At 39.1% G+C, this 15,800-nt stretch overlaps 1 protein-coding gene across 4 annotated transcripts in view; it reads right to left on the reverse strand.

The window, feature by feature from the left end:
* KNDC1 (kinase non-catalytic C-lobe domain (KIND) containing 1) overlaps positions 1-15,800 on the reverse strand; it is a 75,811-nt gene that overhangs the window by 57,279 nt on the left and 2,732 nt on the right. For all 4 annotated transcript variants that reach the window (XM_014959760.1, XM_014959776.1, XM_014959768.1 and 1 more), the window contains exons 2-3: positions 12,947-13,145; positions 9,849-9,907 (exon numbers count right to left, since the gene is read on the reverse strand). In XM_014959760.1, the coding sequence (XP_014815246.1) occupies positions 9,849-9,907; positions 12,947-13,145 (258 nt within the window). The remainder of the gene's footprint in view (positions 1-9,848; positions 9,908-12,946; positions 13,146-15,800) is intronic.

Genomic DNA, 15,800 nt, shown 5'->3' on the forward strand with positions numbered 1-15,800 from the left:
GAGAGCAGCTCTGGGGAAAAAGACCTGGGAGACCTGGTGGACAACAGAGTGACCCTGAACCATCGATGTGCCCTTGTGGCCAATGGCATCCTGGGGTGCATCAGGGTAAGTGTGACCATCAAGTCAAGGGAGGTCATGCTTCCCTTGCCTGATTTCTTGCTCTTAGGGATGCACCGATCCTGAGCTTGGAGAAGGAGCTGGTTTGAACCAGATCTCTTGAGCCCCCCTACCATCCAGGGCCCTAACCCATGAGATTTCTCCAAGCAGTTTCTTGAAGAGGTCAAAGTTAGCTTTCTTGAAGTCCAAGGCTGCAATGCTACTTGCCGTTTTGAGTAATAGACTATTCTACTCTAAAACCTGCTCCAGGGGTCACAGAATCACAGAATGATATGGGGTTGGAAGTGACCTCTGAAGATCATCTAATCCAAGCCCTGCTGCCAGAGCAGAGTTACAAAGAGCAGGTTGCACAGGAATGTCTCCAGGTGGGTTTTAGATATCTCCAGAGACAGAGACTCCACCACCTCTCAAAGCAGCCTGTTCCAGGGCTCTGCCACCCCCACAGGAAAGAAGTGGTGCTCCCCAGGGGTCAGTACTGGGTCCAGTCCTCTTCAATATTTTCATCCATGACCTGCATGAAGGGATGGAATGTACCCTCAGCAAGTTTTCTGATGATACAAAACTGGGAGGGGGTGGCTGACATGCCAGAAGGCTGTGCCACCATACAGCGAGACCTGGACAGGCTGGAGAGTTGGGCAGAGAGGAACCTGATGAAATTCAACAAGGACAAGTGTAGGGTTGCTGCACCTGGGGAGGAATAACTCCCTGCACGAGTATGGGTTGGGGACTGACCTGCTGGAGAGCAGCTCTGAGGAAAAAGACCTGGGAGACCTGGTGGACAACAGAGTGACCCTGAACCATCGATGTGCCCTTGTGGCCAATGGCATCCTGGGGTGCATCAGGGTAAGTGTGACCATCAAGTCAAGGGAGGTCATGCTTCCCTTGCCTGATTTCTTGCTCTTAGGGATGCACCGATCCTGAGCTTGGAGAAGGAGCTGGTTTGAACCAGATCTCTTGAGCCCCCCTACCTTCCAGGGCCCTAACCCATGAGATTTCTCCAAGCAGTTTCTTGAAGAGGTCAAAGTTAGCTTTCTTGAAGTCCAAGGCTGCAATGCTACTTGCCGTTTTGAGTATACTGCCCATGATCCTGAACTCTATCTTTTCATGATCATTATAGCCAAGGCTGCACCCAACCTTAATGTCCTTCACCAGTCACTCTTTGTCAGAAATAGGTCCAGTAGTACACCTCTCTTTATTGGCTTCTCCACTACCTGAGTCAAAAAGTTATCATTAATACACCAGAGGAACCTCCTGGACTGTACATGCCCAGCTGCGTAGCCTTCCCAGCAGATCTCACAGTGATTGAAGTCCTCCATGAGAACCAAGGCCTGTGACTGCAAGGCTACTTTCAGCTGTCTGTCAAAGGGCTCATCAACTCCCCCATCCTGATCAGGTGGCCTGTAATAAACACCCACAAGAGTGTCTCTCATATGGGCCTGCCCCTTAATTCTCACCCACAAGCTCTCAACTCCCTCTTCATCTGCCCCCAGGGAGAGCCTGATACAATCCAGTTGTTTTCTCACAGAAAGAGCCAATACAATCCAGTTGTTTTCTCACAGAAAGAGCAACTCCACCACCTGGCCTTTCCGGCCTGCCTTTCCTAAAAAGGACAGCATTCCAGTCGTGTGAGTTATCCCACCATGTCTCAGTAATTGCAATGAGGTTGGCCTTTCTGGCCTGCCTTTCCTAAAAAGGACAGCGTTCCAGTCTTGTGAGCTATCCCACCATGTCTCTGTAATTGCAATGAGGTCATGGCCCTCTGACCATACACAGATCTCCAGTTCTTCCTGTTTGTTCCCCACGCTGCGTGCATTGGTGTGGAAGCATTTCAGAGAGAAAGTTGAGCATGTAGTTTCCACCCTTGGTAGGGGTAGGCCTTCTGGCTCTCAAAAATACCAGCCCGCTGTCCCACAAGTGCTGAGCTACTACACCCAGGCACCTTTCTAGCAAGCCCAGTTACATCCCCCATCCCCCTTTGAATCTAGTTTAAAGCTCTCTCAATGAACCCTGTTAACTCATCCTAGAACGCTTTTCCCCCTGTGAGATAAGCTATTCCCATCTGTTACCAGCAGGCCTGGTGTCTTGTAAATCAAGTTGTGATCAAAGAACCTTAAGTCCTGCTGGTAGCACCAGGCTTGGAGCCAGGCATTGGTCTGCTGGCTCCTCCTGTTGAGCCCTTCATCATTCCCCACACCTGGAGGGATAGAGGAGACTTGTGCTCCTGACCCCTTGACCAGTCGTCCCAAGGTCCTGAAACCTTTCTTCATTGCGCGTGGTCTTCTTTTCACTACTTGATCACTGATCATCTAAGAAAGCTTAAGTCACTTGCAATGCAGAAGACATGATCCTTAGCTTCAAAAGCATGTTCTCGATTGTTCTTTGAAGCTTTTTTGAAATGCGATAAATAAGGAGAATGATGCATGAGTGACTAGCATTTTGTCATAATCCTGAAGGCTCTATTGACTAAGTCTCAGGTAGCCTAATAAAATAACTCTACAACCATCTAATTCACAGTGAAAACTGAAGTACTTTCAAAGTTTTACCCAGAGATTAGGCAGTTGTCCAATCTGCCATCTGGTTTTATGGCAATGAGTTCCTGAACCTTTCAAAAATGAGGTGGTATTTATGAATGTTCTCATACACTGGTGAAATAGCTCTATTTTCAGTTCATGCAAATAGTAAAAATTAATTGTTAGTCCTTTTTGCAGGGAGTATAAAGTCTTCAGATCCAACCTAGCAATGAGGGTGTATCTTTTAGTGACCTGAATATCGATGTAAAACAGACATAAAATTAATGAATGAGAAATCTTTCGATATCAAGCAATGACAAGGAATAATTTTGCTGGAGGTCTTCATGCTGCCTTTCAGGGTTCAGGCTAACATATCAAAAGCATTTCTGAAAATTCTAAAGAATAAGTGTTGGAAATAAGTAGAGAAAGCAATAGCAAATTAAGTTCTGATGATGATCACCAAAGAAATGAGTTTGAATGAGTAGCATCAGAAACTGACAGATAATTCTGCTAGGACTAAGGAAGACAACTTTATCCATAGCTGAGAAAGTACACTCTCAGAGAGTTTATGTAGAAGAGACTGGAGATCAAGAACTGAACCAAAACATTTGTGCATCTTTAACATTATAAAGCCTAGAGTTTTATCATACTGCACAAGTATAACAGCACTCAGGCTTCTAAAAGCACTCGGGCTTCAACCACCACAAGAAGGAACTGTTTTAAGACAGAACACCAAGTTTCCTTTTTACTCTACTTTTTACCTCACAAAACCAAAAATCCTTGAATAATCCGATTTGAAAAATGCTTTTCTCCATCAGAAAATAATCTTCCTCAATCTTAAGGAAAATATACATTTTAGCTTTAATAATGCCTTCTTATAGAAACCTAATAGCAAGCAAAGCAAGGAAGAAACCTAAAATACTACATATTTTCATTAATCATGTTACCTCTATAGTCAGTCATTTATTTTCTGAGGACACTTTTCTACCTAAGAGACAGACTATTCCTGATAAAAATAGAAGTCAGTCTGTCAAAAGTTGTGTTTCAGACTTAGATGCAAAACTGCAAAACTGCTGGCAATATCCAGCTAGAGAAGACCAATATGACAACTTTGCAGGCCCAACTTCAGAACTAAGCAGCAAGCTGTAGGTTTTTGAAGTAATCAAATTATGAACTTTAGGATATTCTATAGATTAAAAAAAAAAAAAAGAAAAAAGACTGCTGTAAAAAAAATAATCACATTGGCCTCATATCCTTCCTTTGGTTAGCTCTTTCTGTAAAGCAAATAAAGGGTGATACTTGCTCAGTACTAAGATTCCTGAATGGAAACTCAATTGGGCCAACAATGTAAAGCAAGAACAGGAGGATTCCATTTCCTTTTCTATAGCACAGTAGAGGCATAGGTAACCAAATAAAAGTAATTTATTTTTGTCACTGAAGAAAAAGACAGCTTTAAATAACACTCAGAAGATAGAATGGTTTAGACTAAATGAGGAGATAAGTCACCATTTGCCGATGACAAGCCTTGCTGCTGTTAGATAGAATTAGTCTCAAGAGGAGGCTATATGAAATTAAAGGAAACAGAGCTCAAGAAAGAAGACACCAGGTGTTTCAAAAGACTTATTTCCCCCATCAGATAAAAACAAAACCAAAGACCCACCTAGGAGAGCATGTAAAAAGTTTTCTTTTTTCCTCCTGCATGAAGAGCTAAAGAAAGAACAGAACAGTAGAAAGAATCTCACAGCATTCAAAGCTACTGCTTGAAAAGACCAGGTAAGTGGCAAAGGCAAGACTTCATTTATACCTTCTACTGTTTTGATTTGGGAGAAAGATGAAGGACCAACAGCTGAGACCTGAGCTGTAGCTCAGTAATGATCATATATTGAGAAATACTGCAGCACCCGACTGTCAGCTCAGTTTTCTTCAGTAGGACCAACACACACACACACACATATATATATCTACCCTGAACCTTTCTTTATTTAATGATCACCTCTAACAGTAAGTTTCATTTGGCATTTCAACCCATGCATTTATATGCATATATAATATTTATATGTATAGGGTGTATATCAATCCAACTGCCTTGTCACTTTTCATAGGAATAAGCCACATGAATCTCAACTAGTTCTCAAAAACAATGCAATCTATTTTAGCTTGTCTTTTCTATTGGCACTAGTTATACCACTTTGTGTAGAATTGTTTATTTTTAAGGTTGTTGAAACACTTCAATTTTTTTTTAAAACTATAAAATAAATCAACTATAACCCGCTGAGAACTGCACGTTGACAGCTGTCACATTCTAGCAAAGGGACAGGCAGCGTTCAGCCTTTTCTGATTCTCTCCCAGGTGAGAGATCAGCATACCTCACTCCTGCCAGCAAAAACCAAGAACAAGTTCTAGCTTCACCTTCTTCGCATTCTCTTTCCCATATTTCCCCTGTCTCTTCAAGGTAGCATTCAACTCCATACAACTTTTTCAGGTCTTTTATTTCTGAAAGGTTTTAATCTTGCTGCATACTGAGGATTCTGACTACTGCATTTTATCACCTCTAAATAATGGAAGAAGTCATTAAACAGAAGTATTATCCAGTTTGCTTTAGATATAAAGAAAAAAATTAGGCAGACAAGACAGAAAATTCACTGATTTTTGTTACAGAAGTGCACTAGAACAAGCAAAACTGAATAGACACATTATTAAAAGATTATAAATGGAAGTTCACACATGGCAGACGTCAGTCCTCCATCTCACTGAAAGCTCATATCTTAGAAATGTTGGGTTCTATATCAATGAACCTCTGTGTCAGACTCAATGGCAGTTTTGTGATCCAGACAAATAGCTATTTGAAACTGGTTTGAGACAGCCAATGTTTTTAACCTGAGGCAAACTTGTATTGTAGTGATATAAAAAAGGCTATTAACAAACTCACCAACATTCAACTATTCCTGTTGGGCCTCCCATTGGTCAAATTTCACAAGTCTAACACTGTCCTACTGCCCAGGGCAAGAAAATGAAATAGGAACCATTTTCATTAGGAAAAGATTAAAGCTCTTACTATTTAGAGGCAGGAATTAAAACTCAGCATTATTTTATACTGAAGAATTGTTTGATAAGCCCAGTATAGCCAAGTTGGCAAATTTTAAAAGAAGCCTCACATCTGTATTTTTGCATCTCAGCCTCTTAATGTCTTTCTAGAAAAGAGAAAAATTCACATTCTATATGGGGTCCCTACAGTTGCATACTAGTAAAACATGAGAAAATTAGAGGCTAGGCTTTATGCTCAAGATACTTCTAACTGACTTTCAGCTCAAGATTCAATGAGAACAAAAAAAAGCGGTCAGTACTTGCTACAGCAAATACAGACACACCTTCCATCCTAAAGGAGAAACAGAAAGTGAGATCTTTCCCCCAAAGGAAGCATGTAACAGCTTCAGTCATCAGAAAGCTTTTAGTGTGCACAGCCACATCACATACCTGCATATAAATTAAGAATAAAAGTGAAAATGGTAAGTGTACTGCTTAGAAATTCACCTTTTCTTTGGATCGTATGTCTAAAGTTTCTCACCCTGTTTCCCTCCTTCTCTTTGCAGCACTGAATCTTAACAGTGCAGTTACTAGGGCACAATGGTAATAGAAGTCTCTCAGGAGATAGCAAAATTAGAGGAAAAAAATTAACATGAACAGATACTCAGGAGATTCCCTGTTTTAGCCCAACGCTGTCCTAGAGACCAACAGGAACTGCTTGGCTGCCTTTTTTGTCCTTGCACTGTGACAATGCTTACACCGGGAAGAGGAGGACATACTGGAACTACACAATTAAATGCTGCTCCAACCACTCAGCGGCACAGGCATTTCAAAGTCTCTTGAGACCCTGAGAAACTGCATTCCTTCCTACAACTCCCCAGGCTGGAACTGTGGCAGCACTAAAGAAGAGTTGGAAAGCTCAGCCACACTTCTTACTAGTATCAAAAGCCACTTTCACAGCTACTTCCTTCTCAACATCTTTCTCTCTAAAAAGTCTACTCTACACCCAACGCCAAAGCTGACAACTCCCTCAAGGGCTACTTTTTACCTTCCTATTCTCTACCGTAACTGAAGTTGGTGTTATTATTCCCAGTTTACAAATGGAGAGCAGGTCAGGAAGCAAGGCACAAGCCTAAAACAAGTCCTGTGCATTGTCATTTGGATTTAGATTTCTTGCTATTTGAAATTGCAACCAGAAACTGGATTTTTAGTCGTGTTGTTTCAGACACCAGGAGAGTAATGCATTTCAATTTGTTTCTTGTGTCTATTACCCTTGTGTACTTGTAAGTGCCAGCTAAGTTTAGTAACCAGACTGGAGTCTCAATTCCAATAGAGGTCTGCATCAGTAATTCACCAAGCAGGAAACAAAACATCTCTTGTTGAAGTAACTGTAGCTTTATTTGAGGAATTTTTAAAAAAGAAGCATTTAAAGAGGAAGAAGTTATCCAGTAGCTATATAAACCTCATTGTGTGCTTCCATTTTAGAAGCCACAAAATGGGTCACACTCAAATAAAGTGAAACTTCTGGCTGAGATTAGTATTTTAAATCAGCTGAGCTTTGGGAATGTAGTAACAGCTATCAAAGACCATCCTGAACATAATTTATAGTTCCAATACTATTTTTTTTCTATATACTGAAATTGGATATTTTCAATACAAACACTACTTTCCATTGTTCTCAACAAAGCATACTAAGCAGCTGCAAAAACACTCCTTCAACAAAGAACAACCAAGTAAGGTCATTACCAAGGAAGGAGCAAGGAGTAACACAAAAGATTTCATGCCCCTGAAAAGAGAACAGCTTACTGGTATAGTACAAAGAATCTTATAATACTGAGAAAGCACAAGGGCCTAGAGATTGCTCAGAGAGATGTATAAAAACCAGTGCTATTCTGCTCTTGCATAGTAGGGGGTCACTAGGGGTGAGGGGATAGACAAAAGTATCGTCGTCTTTGAAAAAGTGAAGAACTTGAAGTACTAGTACCAGGAAGGAAACAGCTAGCTTGAAAAGATTACAATATCATAAAACCCTCCTAACAAGTACATAACTGTAGGTCTTAGAAACTAGAAAAGCAAGCCAAGGGCAGCGTGGAATCCCTGGCAGAATTTGATCGGGTACTAAAGGACTTAAAATTCAACCAAACAGTAACAGGCAAAGCTTTGAAAGTTCCACAAATACTCAGAATCCCATAGCTGTCTGACAAAATGCAGACAAATCCCAGAGTAAAACAGTACACCTCTGCCTAAAAGAGGGGAAAGCCCTAGCTTTTCTGACTTGTGCATTGCCCTAGGATGGGGCACTGACATGGGAAACAGCTGAGGGAACAGTACACTCCTGTAGCACTGCTCTCCCTGCTGTGCAAGGCTCCCCAATGTGCTAAAGAAATAGGAGCAATAGACAGAAGTTAGTGAACCCTACCCCTCACCCCACTTCACAACAGACAAGGCAGAACATGTTGACTTCCTTCCACACAAATGTGTACTTCATGTATTGTCATCCAATTTTGAAAAAAAAAAAAAAAGTAAAAGTGTTCAGAGACACCCCTGACTCAAAGAGGTTTCCCTGACTGTATGATATTTCACTGCTGCTGCTTTCACTACAGCACTTGTTTGTGCTGTAGCTGGTACTAGGATTAACAGGCTTGTCAACATTGCTGAAAAATAAGAATTAAATAATAAACCTGTACACAGGTAAGATGTCTTACCCAAGAGGAATACAATGGCCTTGTATATCAGACAGAACTAAAATTTCAGGTCGCTTAGTATTCCCACAATCTTTCCAAATCCCTGTTTCACCTTGTCCCCTCCCCTTGGTCTTCAAACATCTTTCAGTGCATTGGTTTGCTATACACCTAAACGTTCAGCAACTCCTAGGGGAGGAGAAAGTATTGGAGGAAATGCAAGTTTGCCAGAGAAGCAAATAACTTCACAAATCTTAGAAGTGTTTCTGTGTCAAGTCTTGGAGGCTTGTTAAGGGGCAAGGGATAGAGAACATATTTATGTAAAATCTTAAGCCCAGCTTCATATGCACAACAAAAATTGAAACAAAAAATAGTCACCTTTGGGTGATTTTGGGACTTGCTTTAGTCAACCACATCTGAATATAAACACTACTACAGTTGCCAAGTTTAGATGCAACACTGGTCACCTCCTAACCACCCCTCACTCGTACTGGCCCCCTGCCCCCCAACAAAGACGACAAAGACTCCCCCAAAACCAGCCTGGGGGTCAGAGGAGAGACGGAGCACAAAATCACTAAAGCCCTGCTGGCCTATATAAGCACATTAACCAACCATAGCAACAGGGACAAGTGTTGCATCTCTAACTTTCAAAGACTGTACGACTTCATAGTCTACAACAGTACCCTTCCTGCCTTATCACTCGCATCTTTGTTGTGGTACTACACACTTCCAAGGTTCACTTATCCTTCCCACCTGCTCCCCCAAGAAATATATAAAACTATAAACACAACTATGAAGGCTATAAATACAAAACCAAAAGGTATTTGTATTGAAGTACAGAGAAACAAAATATTTTTTTAAATATCTTGAATAGCACATGTTGCTAATTAAAGTATTTGAATTATCGAAGAATGCATGCCAGAAAAAACCCACTGTATTAAAAAAAGGATATTAAGCATACAGGCACTCTGCAGCATGAAATGAGATGGTTGACTTGGGAGGCTAATGAATTAGTATAAACAATGTAAATCTAATTTAATTTAACAATGTAGAGCATTTTCGCATTGCAAACAACAGTCAGTCATTTGTTTCTTCATTAAATCAAAGGCAAAACTGCTAACTACCCTTCCATGAATTATTTTATTGAAGAGGATAGCAAACAAATTTTATATTTACTCATAAAAGTTCATGGCTAGTCCCCAAACAGGCAAGTGTAACCAGTGAAGGATACCAGTGAACATAATATAGATCACCTGAGGTTTAGAGCAACACATTATTCAGCCAAAATAGATTCTCACATTTTAACAGTTCGTGAACAAATGTTTATCCAGAAAATTAAGATAGCATTTTAAGTTTACTTTTGATTTTCATAAAATGTATCTAAACAGTACAATTTACTATTAACAATCTTTAAATGTGTTAAAATTATAGTTGAGAATGCTGGACATTTGGTACTGCCAGAAGTACTAAAATGATTAAAAAGCCCTCTATTTTACAAATAAATTTATGAACTTGCCTCAAAAGTGTTACCGGTGATATCAAATTCTGGTGGAACAAAGGCACCCTCTGGATCATCTTTGAAAGCAAAAGGAAATGTGTCAGATTAAAAATTAGTAGTCTTGCTCAAAAAACAAACCAATGTAATGATACACTCACATCTGATATGAAAGAAACTATGTATATAGCAGCATTTTGGTTCACTCATATCTGATGTACAAAGAACTTGTTACCCACAGTTCTAATACTGGAAGTAAAATAAAGTGCTGTTTTCAAACTTTCTGCAGAAGGATACCATATTTTTTCTGCTAAGAAACAAAACAGACAAACACCCCCAAAGAAATATATTTACCATGCCTAACCACTTCTTGCCTTCAGACATTTATGTCTGGACCAAGTTATCACAGAAGCTGGTGTGGCTCAGCTGTGGCTTCCAGGTTTGATTTGGGTAATGGGACATTTCCATTCCCTATTTTCCACTGCCGACCTGGGAGATAAGGGTTCAAGCAGCAAAACCAACCTGAACAGCAAATTGCCTCTTCATCTACAGGCTAGCTTAGGACTTTGACCTTTCTGCTTAGTTTGTTTTAATTATGATAAAAAAAACTGCTGCTGCATCTGAACATGCATGCAGTATCAGTGTACTGAAGTCACATCAACCCAGTAAAGAACACCAGGGGATTAAAAAAGTGTCTGACTAAAAACCTACTCTTCATGTACGCAATCAACTCACCAAGTCTATCCTTCTATAGAGCCAATGGATGCCTGAGATCATTTACAAGCAAAGACTAAGCTTCCCTATTCAACAGGGAGGGAAAAAAAAAAGTATGCTCACAGGCACAGCATGCTCATCACAGCTTTAGCTCTAATAGAACTTTTGTGCCTACATGTTAGAAGTGAAATGAAAACCCCTTTTATTGTAAAGACACCAAACTCAGTTATATCGCAGAGAAGACTTTTTCTACATGTTCATAACCTGGTATGGCTGACTACCCATGCCAGATGCCACTAACTGATTTACAGTTCCTCTCTATGTTCCCAATCCTACTTTCCCATTGAAAAATAGTAAACAACTAATTCTGCACTAATTCTGCATTCCCCACACACCAAATTTTTTCATTATTTCCACATTTCTTCCTAACAGACAGATGTTTTGTCATTCCCCTCCTCCCTCCAAGGCTACTGCTGGTTTTTACCTCCCCACTCTTTTCCCTTTCTTCCCATAAGACACTTTAAAGGCTGTACAAGCATATAGTTTTTTATCATTGCTAAGGCTCACTGTATTCTTTTAATAGAATGTTTACAATGGAAACGTGTCTGATTTGAAGAGACAAGAAGATATGAGAGCCCCTGGCAGAACATCCTATTGTATGTTTGCCACTTTAGCACCACAGGATCTGCAGGAAGCAGAACTCGCTGCTAAAGCGGAGGCAACATGCTGCTCATTTTCTCTCACTGGCCTAATCCAGGTTATAATTTTCTTCTGGAAGAACAAATCCAACAGCAACACCTATAGGGAAGTTAAAAGGACAACCTTCCCACGTGCCTATCTAACAAACTATATTTTAACCAAATAGCAATGTGATCTGAGGGAAAGGGGAAGAGGAGGAGTCAAAGCCACAGCGCAGAGTGTGCACGTGGGAAACAGAACACACACATCACTTTTTGCATTCCCAGGAAAAATGCAACTTTCTTTAAAGAGATCTAATGAAAAGTATCTTCCGCAGAGACTAACATAGCTTCAGGAAACAAAATCTTTGTGTATTTGCTTTGCACGGGAATTTGTTATCCCACATTTTAAGCACTTGAATACGGCAAATTCCTGGATCAATTGTTTGCCAGCTATTCAATTAGATGAAAACATTTAAGAAGAACTCTTTTTTTTCCCCAATTGCAAGCAAAGATCTTAGCTGAGGGGCATTTTTCATCCACTAAATTTATTCTCTTCAACAAGCCTTTCATATATTTTTACGAATACAAAGTCAGCTTTTTTCTTTTTTAAATTTCAAATTATGACAAGCTCCTCAAAGTAAAGGAAATTGATTCCACATTATCCTATTAACACAGAAGTTGTCTCACATACACTTGAGGAATTAAGCATAAAACAAATACGACAATTATGAAGATACATTTTTATCTTAATTAACTAAATTTTATAATGTTACCTGCTTATTTGAAATACTATCTTTAATTCTAAGGAAGGCAACAAACATTCATTTGTTCCACACTTACTTTACCCCATCTTTTCTAAATACTGTGATACAGATTTTGACTAAAAGAATAAACACTTACTCTGATACAGATTTCAAAATAAGTTAGATTAAAGAAAACATAGCTTGAATAGTGTGTACATGGACTAGAACGATTCTTCCAGTGCATATTGACATAATTTTAAAAGGGCTACAGAATAAGAGCTGGGGCTTATTTTTTGTTTTGTAATATCTCTAACAAGCTCAAGACAAAGATTCCTTAGGTGGGTCATGTGAAAAGGGAATAGCAACAATAGCACACTTTTTTGTCTGTGCTGAAATCAGAAGTATTTTTTTATGTTAAGCATCCTCCCATTCATCTGCTACGATACCTGAAGATCTTACATGCTACCACATACTGTTTTTTAGCATATTAAAATTCATTTCTCAGTCAGTCACCACACTTCCCGAGTATAAAAATCATGACTTAAAAGAAATAAAAAGTAATCCTTTATTCAAGAGCACATGCGCTAGAATTGCCCCAATCTCTATGGCCACAATCAAGATACATCGAATGTCAGACTTCTCTGAAATAGGACATAATCCATGAAATGAGAAGAACTGGAAGATACCAAGAACGTGCTTTACATATATAGAGACTTGTGCACACAGATACACAAATGCATAGCCTACATTCCCCTGGATCAGTCTTAAAATAACTAGGAAGAATCTTCTAAGCTTTGTTAATCAATTATAAAACTGAACATGTCATTTCATATGGACCTATGCTCACCCACTCTTAAATAAGTTTTTGTTTTCTCTTTATTTTAATTACAAGTCTGAATAATAGAATGCAATGCTTTACTACAGTCTCTACTATAAGTTTCCATAGTTCTAAAACAAACAGCCTGGAAACACAAATACTTACCACTGAGCTGTTCCATGAAGCATACATTGCCATTGGTGTTAAAAGCCAAAGTGTCAGGAGTGATGCAGAGTGTCTGGAAGATTGCAGAATGGGCAATGCTCTTCAGAGAATGGCAACACTCCAGGCAAATTGCCCAAATATCCTTCTCAGTAAGACAGCTATCCCGCAGTGACAAAATATCAGCAAGGGACACATTCTCCTGCCAAGATATGAATTCATAAATTACCCTGCATTTCACTACTTTGCGCATTATAGATTATATTTGACACAACTGGCTACAAATAACGTTTCCAGCAACTTCTCAGACTTTCTAGGACACTGATTAAGACCCCAAGAAACACCAAGTGCATAACTCAGCTCTTAACACAGAGTCTATTAAGAAGCACAGTTAACCTGAACAAAGGTATCACAGCATGTTAACATCAAAAAAAGACTTACTATGGGAGCTATGTAAGACACCTAAACACTGCATCAAAGTTGGGGAAACAGACCATTTGGAGGTAAAAGCAGAGAGACTAAGTTAAAACATTTTGTTTAACCCATGTCTCCCTTAAGCTCTCCAGGTGCCTCTGGATAAACTACTTAAACATTCTCTTCACAGCAGTTTTCCCAACCATCTGTGATCTGGGAAAAAGTACCCTCTAAATTAGCCTAAGAATGATGCTGTGGTGAAATTTAGTGGCATAAACTACTCAATAAACACTCAAAAGCCAAACTAGCCATTGGAAAAGTATTCTTATACTTTGAATTAAAACCAAACTCTTTGGTTATCCTAGGCCTCCCCATTAGACCCAGAGCTCTTAGTGATCAAAATAGTTTATGGACTTCATTTCTGAGGTACTACCCTAAAATATGTCAACCTCCTTTGATCCCATCATCACAGTAAGGCTATGAAGAGTCCGGTATAAAAAAATGCGGCTCTAACATGGCTTTTCTGATCAAGATGTTCAGATACGGTGCTTTGTTCAAAACAGCTAGACTTTTAATCTACATTTTTAGAATACATTCTAATACATTAGCCATAGCTACAGAAATACAAAGATTTCATGAACTTCAAGGCATGACAAAAAAACCCCATACAAACAAAACATCAATTCCATCTGTAAGGAAAAATAAGCTAACAGAAAAAATGAAGTATCTACAGAAGTTACTTTGCATCAAAGCTACACCACTATTAATTGCACATACTGATTTGTCATTTATATGTAGTAACTGTGATGAAAGACTATACTTTTGAGTTATATTAAATATACGATCAACTGAAGATGTAGCTGCATATTAGAATAAAGAAAAAAAAAAGTAGTATCTCATTGTCAGCAAAGCAGAATGTGAGGTATTTTAAAGCTCAGAGAACTGCAGTGGTTTAAACTTTTAATCCCTTGGAAAATACAGTTATAACTTAACACACTTAACTACTGGAGACCATAAATGATATTTGGATTACCATTAACAGAAAGGTTAAGAGTTTGTTAACATGTTTTTCAGAGAATTAAGTATTGTACTCATAATATCCTTCAAAAAAGGACCACTTTAGTCCTTATTTGAGTCACTATTATTTGAGAAAGTTAGCTTCTATTAGCTTCTATTTTCAATATTCTAGTTTTCATCAGCCTAGAAATGGATTGATTTACTAATGGCAGCATTATTACAATGCCTTCTAGCACAAATTATGGACCATGGCCTCATTGAGTTCAGTCCTACATAGTAATGAACAGCAGAAGCCCTTACAGTTCAGGTACATGAGACGAAAGATCTAATTTTTTCTGTGCTGTGCTCAGCACCATAGAGTAATGCTGCTACCAGATTTTGAGGGCAGATGAGGAAGTTTTGCAGATCTTTATGGGCAACTTCTAAGCATGAAGGGCAGAATAGAGGTTCCTGTATCTGGAAACATAAGCATATGATAAGGAGCTGGACCACAAACCATTAGGCTTTGAAGCTGAACGAACTAATAAGTAGGATGAGGGTAAGTTCGGAAAGGAAAGACTAACTGCTTATTTTATGGTCAACCAAAAGACGTTTCAAAAAGAAAAAAAAAAAAGTATGTTTCACTAATAAAGATGTAAAACTATGATAGTTTCATCTGTGCGTGTAGACAATAAAGGCTCAATTTAGACATTATGTGACATAAATAAAAACTGCAACTTTTAAGACAGTCTCAATTTCAAATTCCCGTTACAATCAGGACTTGATAGAATTTCTTTTGAGTCAAGCTTTGAGACTGAGCTCTACAGCAGATATCAATTGTCAGTAGCAGTATCTACAGTTTATACCTACAAAACTACCTTTATCATCTGGTTATTTCGGGACTAAACAAAAGATGATGATGATCCTGTATCAGACAAACTTATCTTCCTCCCAGCAGAAAGAAAAGTTAGATAATACAGGAAAAAAAAAAGGAAAAAAGAAAAAAGGCTTACGAATGTTCAGTGGCTTCCATCAGCAATGGATGGCTAGGTAAAGATAGAAAAAGCAAAGTAGAACACCACCACCACACACCAAACCTTCCTCTTTCCAATGCTCCAGGATGTGAAGTTATTTACTTCACAAAAATAATGTATTTCTCAAATGACCACACTATCTTCACCTTCATTATTAAAGCTGCCATGGCAGCAAAGCAAGGCCTTTCTAGAGAACAAAGCCTTGAAAACACCAAGATGTGCATTTGATTAGTCTGCATCCCCAAGGCAATACAGAAACAAAGTTTTCACTGTGGAGAAAAAAAAATTAAAAATAAGCCTTTTAAGACTATAACAGAGAAGCTTCTGGCACTTGGGATGCATTAAAAAGACCGTGGCCAGCAGGTCAAGGGAGGTCATCCTCCTCTGCCCTTGTGAGACCAAACTGGAGTAAT

This window comes from Calidris pugnax, unplaced genomic scaffold (genome assembly GCF_001431845.1).
Source record: "Calidris pugnax isolate Ruff unplaced genomic scaffold, ASM143184v1 scaffold4, whole genome shotgun sequence".
Classification (NCBI taxonomy): Eukaryota; Metazoa; Chordata; class Aves; order Charadriiformes; family Scolopacidae; genus Calidris; species Calidris pugnax.